General features: G+C 44.7%; 1 protein-coding gene across 1 annotated transcript in view; it reads right to left on the bottom strand.

The window, feature by feature from the left end:
• LOC104294615 (myosin-IIIb-like) overlaps positions 1–5,911 on the bottom strand; it is a 23,219-nt gene that overhangs the window by 15,424 nt on the left and 1,884 nt on the right. Inside the window, exons 3-7 of the mRNA XM_009894236.1 lie at positions 5,298–5,400; positions 4,675–4,831; positions 4,233–4,335; positions 3,839–3,967; positions 2,475–2,583 (exon numbers count right to left, since the gene is read on the bottom strand). Coding sequence (XP_009892538.1) covers positions 2,475–2,583; positions 3,839–3,967; positions 4,233–4,335; positions 4,675–4,831; positions 5,298–5,400 — 601 coding nt within the window. The remainder of the gene's footprint in view (positions 1–2,474; positions 2,584–3,838; positions 3,968–4,232; positions 4,336–4,674; positions 4,832–5,297; positions 5,401–5,911) is intronic.

The following is a 5,911-nucleotide window of genomic DNA, read 5'->3' as shown; positions in this document are numbered from 1 at the left end:
TAGTGGGAGGTGTCCCTGTCTATGGCAGGGGGGTTGGAACTCGATGATCTTCAAGGTCCTTTCCAACCTAAACCACTCCATGATTCTATGATTGCTGGCTCATGTTGAGCTTCTCATCAATCAGCACCCCCAGGTCCTTCTCCTCAGGGCTGTTCTCAATCTGTTCTCCTCCCAGCCTCTATTTGTGCTTGGGATTGCCGTGACCCAGCTGTAGGACCTTGCACTTGGCCTTGTTGAACTGCATGAGGTTGGCTTGGGCCCACCTCTCCAGCCTGTCCAGGTCCCTCTGGATGGCATCCTCCCCTCCAGTGTGTCTACCTCACCAGTACTAGCTTGGTATCATTGTCAAACTTGCTGAGGGTGCACTCGACCCCACTGTCCATGTCACCAACAAAGATGTTGAACAGCACCAGTCCCAGTACCAACCCCTAAGGAATACCACTCATAACTGGGATCCACTTGGACATCGAGCTGTTGACTGCAACTCTTTTAGTGGGACCATCCAGACAGTTCCTTATCCACTAAGTGGTCCATCTGTCGAATCCACCTCTCTCCAATTTAGAGACCAGGATATCGTGCAGGACAATGTCAAATGCTTTGCACAAGTCCAGGTAGATGACGTCAGTTGCTCTTCCCTTGTCCACTACTGCTGTAACCTCCTCGTAGAAGGCCACTGAATTTGTCTGGCATGACTTGCCCTTCGTGAAGCCGTGTTGGCTGCTACTAATGGCCTCCTCTTTTTCCATGTGCCTTAGCAGAGTTTCCAGGGGGATCTGCTCCATGATCTTGCTGCACACAGAGGTAAGACCAACTGGCCTGTCCCTGGGTCTTCCTTTTTTCCTTTTTTGAAAATAAGGGTTATGTTTCCCCTTTTCCTGTTGGCAGGAATCTCACCAGACTGCCACAACTTCTCAAATATGATGGACAGTGGCTTAGCAAATTTGTCTGCCAGTTCCCTCAGGACCTGCGGGTATATCTCATCAGGTCCCATGGACTTGTGCACCTTCAGGTTCCTTAGGTGGTCTTCTACTTGATCTTCACCTACAGTGGGAGACTCTTTGTTTTCCCAGTCCTCGTGGGCGGTTCTTTGCCTTCCCAGTCCTCACCTTTGCCTTCTGCATCATGGGTAGTGTTGCTGCAGTCTTTGCCAGTCAAGACTGAGGCAAAAAAGTCATTGAGTAGCTCGGCTTTGTCTGTATCCCAGGTGACCAGGTCTTCTATTTCCCTCTGGAGAGGGCCCACATCTTCCTTAGTCTTTCTTTTCTCGATGACATACTTATAGAAGGATTTTTTGTTTGCCTTGATGTCCCTGGCCAGACTTAATTCAATATGGGCTTTAGCTTGTCTAACCTGATCCCTGGCTGCTCAAACAATTTCTCTGTATTCCTCATTAGATAGATATCTGTTTGATTGTCCTTGCCCTCTGTAAACTCAAAAAGAGTTCTTTCATTCCCAAATCTTCACGATCTTTCTACAAGATCAGATATGACACACTAGGGCACCTGTGAGACCACCTAAAATGGAAAATTTCCTTTCCAAAAAAGTCCAGCCACTTTTTAGAATATCTAGAGACTTGCTTTCCCCTCTGCAGGGCTACTGAGTACGGATCCCCTCACTGCTAAACCAAGTGAGAGGCTCCAAGTTGTACTTGGAAAATTGAACAGTTCTGCCTCTCCTAGCCCACAGCTGCCAAGTGTTCAAATGCTGTCAGCAAGAGCAGGATGCAATTGATGGAAAACTTGCTGACATTGTAAGGAAGAGGCCAAATCAACATGACCTACTGCATGATGCACTTACTGATAGATTTTTTTTTTTTTTATTGGCTACAGAGATGCAAGAGAAGAGATTTGGGAAACAGAACTAGCTAATTCCCCATTTAAATTTTTTTCTTTCATTTATTATAAGCAATAATCTAGAAATTCTGGGGTTTCATTCCTTTTTAAAATCTTTTATTTTAACAGAACCTTTTTGTGCAGATTCTCTTGGATTATTTTCTTTTCTTATTGAAAGGAAAAATAACACCTTGCACTTGTTAATTTAGGATACTTCCCTTTCACCCTCACTCCTTCCCTGGTAATGTGCTATCTCATTGATTCTCTCAGTTATTTCCCCATCTACTACCTAGAGCTCTGCACACTGCCAGCACTCTGCAACAGGAGCCTTCCCCTCTTTTGTACAAATACCTAGAGTTTCCTTCTAGGCTGGACTGAGGGAGAAAGCAAGGCTAATTCTTGGTTTCTCATTGAATCTCTGCAGTCTCCTGGAGATCAAACAAAAGCATCATTCATGGTCCTACACGTCAGTAAGAGACTAAACAAATAAACATTGATAGACTTGCCTCTGTGCAAGCAGAATGAAGGGGCACAGACAGACATCTTTGTTCACAACAAGTTGCACATGTGTGGGGATACCCTTCCACCAAATACGGGTCAGTCTTTCTAGCCAGCACATCTGCAATTCATTATGTTTCTTACCTTCTGCCTGCTGCTGGGTATGAAAACGCTGAATCTGCTCGCCTCGGGTCACTGACATTGTACAAATAAGGCATTTTAACAGTTCATCTTCTTGTACTCCAAACTGACCCTGGGAAAGAGGAAATAGATGAGGACAGTCAGTAGTAAAACCCTATTCTACATGTGGGGATTGCATCTCCTTGCGTCTGTGCAACATCCAGTGTAATGGGATCATGATTCAGACTAAGGCCTTTGAGCTCCATTGCAAGATCAGCATCACTGTTAACATCCTGCAGCACTGCAGTCAGATGCAGGCTCTGAGATCTGCATTACCCCTGCAGTGACCAAGCTCACTCTTGCACTCTCTCTGAAATACTTTCTGTTTTGCTCTCCCAGTGCAGCCACCTTTCACCTTCTTTGGGAGCCACGCCAGTCCCTGCTGAGTGGTTTAATGACTTATTGAACAGCACCACACGGAGGTGACTGTGCAGGTGCTGAGATGTCTGAGTTTCAGCAGACATCAGAGTCACATGAACCCACAAGAAACAGGAAACAAAGGGAGTTCAGACACAACCGAACCCCGCAGTGATTACTTTCCCAGGAATTCCCCTCCCGTAGGCAAAAACAAGGAGCAGACTTGAAGAACCAAGACAGAGAAGTCGGCTGCTGAACAGATGTAGATGCTTGTTTCAGGTATGGTGTAGGAGGGAAACAGGCAAAGAGATGGGAGTGAAACCAAAAAGCAAAGGTGCTGGGATTTCAAGTAGGTCAACAGAAAAAGACATAGAATAGGCAGAAATATGATACACTTTTCTATTCTGTGTTCTAACACAGCAGGATAATGTATCCATCCCATATAATAAAAATGGGATGGTCCTGAGAATATGTACTTCTTAATCTGTGATAATTTCATGTGAAATAGTAGAAAGTTTAATTCTGGATAACCAACAAAAATTGACAGCAGTTAAGGTGGTATCCTTGGACAAGATCCGCTGAAAACACAGAAGTAGTGTTCAGATACTGCACACCTGAATTTTGTCAAGGCATCATCACATTTATGAACATATAACATTTAATTTCAAAAAAGCTTGTATTGTATGAAGTCAACAAGGCAAATATGATACTGCCATATGCAAGACACTGTTTCCAGACACACAAGAAATAAAAGCTGGGAAATGTCTCTTTGGGAATGAATAGCAGTGGACACAAATGCAGTCATGGGGTCAAACTGTGCATTTCTGGAAAAAACTCCTTTTTGGAGGAGCCTTCACGTTCTGAGGCAGAAACACCTTCTGCCATCTCTGGCAGGAGCAGCTCCTGCAGTCACACTGCCAGTGGGAACCAGCGTCATATCCATAAGGTTTCTGTCACCTCTTGTGACTCACCGCTGCAGCCTTCAGCCATCCCCAGGAGGCTTCACTCACTTTTACAGACCCATTCCTCTCCTCAGGCTCAAAGGTCACGTTGCCCAGGGACAACACACCAGCCAAGATAGCCTGCATGTCCACTTGCTCCTGAAACACAAAAGAAAGGTGACTGAAAACCTATCAGCATATAATATATACAAGACGGAGGCCCCAGAAGTTGGAGAGGTGAGGGAAAGGCACAGGCAGCCTGTGGGAAAAGACTCTACACAAGCCTGACAGACTCAGGTCGTTTGGAAGCAACGTGGAAAATCTAGAAAGGAGAGAAATAGGACTGAGCCTCAAAACAGCAGTGAGAAAGAAACCCTCTGCCTGCAGGATGCACAGGTGGAAACTAAATGACCCCAGAACTGACCTGTTCTTGGAAGCCCACCATGTCAAGGGCATTGCACACCTCTTGGTATTTTTGCTTCCAGCACTGAGCTACATCCTCTGTACCAAATCGTCCACTTATGTACCTGAAAAAGTATATATCCTATAGAAAACTGTCACACAACCAGCACAGCAAGTCAGTCCTGCCCCAAAGGAACAAAGCAGATCAGCAGCAGTGGAGACATGAAAGGAAAATAAACTTTTCCAAGGTGATGCAACAAAGAAGAGGCTCCAGACCTCCCAGCTTCCATGATGACCTATAAGATCTCTTCATGCAGCTCCATTCAGATCCCACTCCGGCTTCCTTTCATTTGTTTACCTGTACCAAGCTCCACGGATAGAGCCACAGGGCAGAGGCATAGGCTCCGTTATGCTGCTTTTCCCTCCACCCCCCATCATGAAGATTAAACTAGTCCTTGAAGTACCTGTAGAGTGAGGGATCCAATAGCCCATACATCTCCTTTTCCTCTGAAGACAGTCCAGCAAACATGTAGTAGAAGATATGGAAATTCCTCTCCCCGGTATCTTGTCGCACAACCCGTGACTTCTCTAAAAGGTACTCACTCAACTTTGCACCTCGCACTGCACACAAGAAGGTGACAGGGTAAACTTTGCACTTGGGGCTGAACTGAGCTGTCCCGCATCTCTTTTTCAGTGACAGGAGCATGGACTTGTCCAAAATAGCTTTCTTGTGTGCAACACCTTCTAGGCTGCCCAAGCACCCTGGAAGTAGGCTTCTGAATGTTTCATCCCATCATCTTAGAGATGTCTGCTCATCTGCTTTAGCAGCAACCAAGGCTTCTGGCACTGCAGAGTATTATTGATACTTCCCTTGCACTGTCACCCCCATATCCTTCCTGTACTCACACACTGTCCAAACCCAGGCCTTAAACTACAGCTGTGGTTGCTGTAAGATTTTACTTAATTGCATACACTTCCCACAAGGATTCAAGTGTCAAAATTTCACCCTCCACAAGTTCTGGCTACTCAGTCCACACCCTCCAGTACCTAATCATCCCCCCAAACTAGTAATTGCCCTTGACTTTACCTGTATTATTCTGGAAACGCAGCTGTATGTATTTTCCAAAGCGGCTGCTGTTGTCATTCATCACAGTCTGGGCATTGCCAAAAGCTTCAAGCAACGGATTTACCTAAAAAAAGGGAGCAAGTAGAACAAGCTTTTTTCAAATTAAGTGATCCAATCTAACTTACTTGGAAACATTTAATTTTAGCATTTACTATTCAGCATTCAGCAGGTTTTGTATCTTGGATAAAGAAACTGAAAGAGGCAAATATCACAAGGACAAAGCAGCATGAGATGACTGAAAATAAGCACAATCAAACCGAGCTGATCTCAGTAAGATCACTGACTCATTCATTATGGTATAACAGATTTCCACAAAGCATCTGACATGGTATCACTAGATAATTTGACTGCTATACTACATCAATAAACAAGGTAAACATGGCACTCAGTAAATGAAGCATGATAATTTAGCTACTGAAATTTGTACACAGCATAAGGCTCAGGACAGTGAATTATAAAGCAACTAACAGAGCAATCATACCATCTTGGTAAACTGGACGCAAACAAGGTCAAACAGCAATTTTTCCATATTTGAGCAAAGAATGCCTGCCAACTGGAAGAATGATGCCTTAGGG

Source organism: Charadrius vociferus, unplaced genomic scaffold (assembly GCF_000708025.1).
Source record: "Charadrius vociferus isolate BGI_N301 unplaced genomic scaffold, ASM70802v2 scaffold70, whole genome shotgun sequence".
Lineage (NCBI taxonomy): Eukaryota > Metazoa > Chordata > Aves > Charadriiformes > Charadriidae > Charadrius > Charadrius vociferus.
The sequence above is the reverse complement of the archived record's forward strand: the minus strand, read 5'-3'. Positions and strand labels throughout refer to the sequence as shown.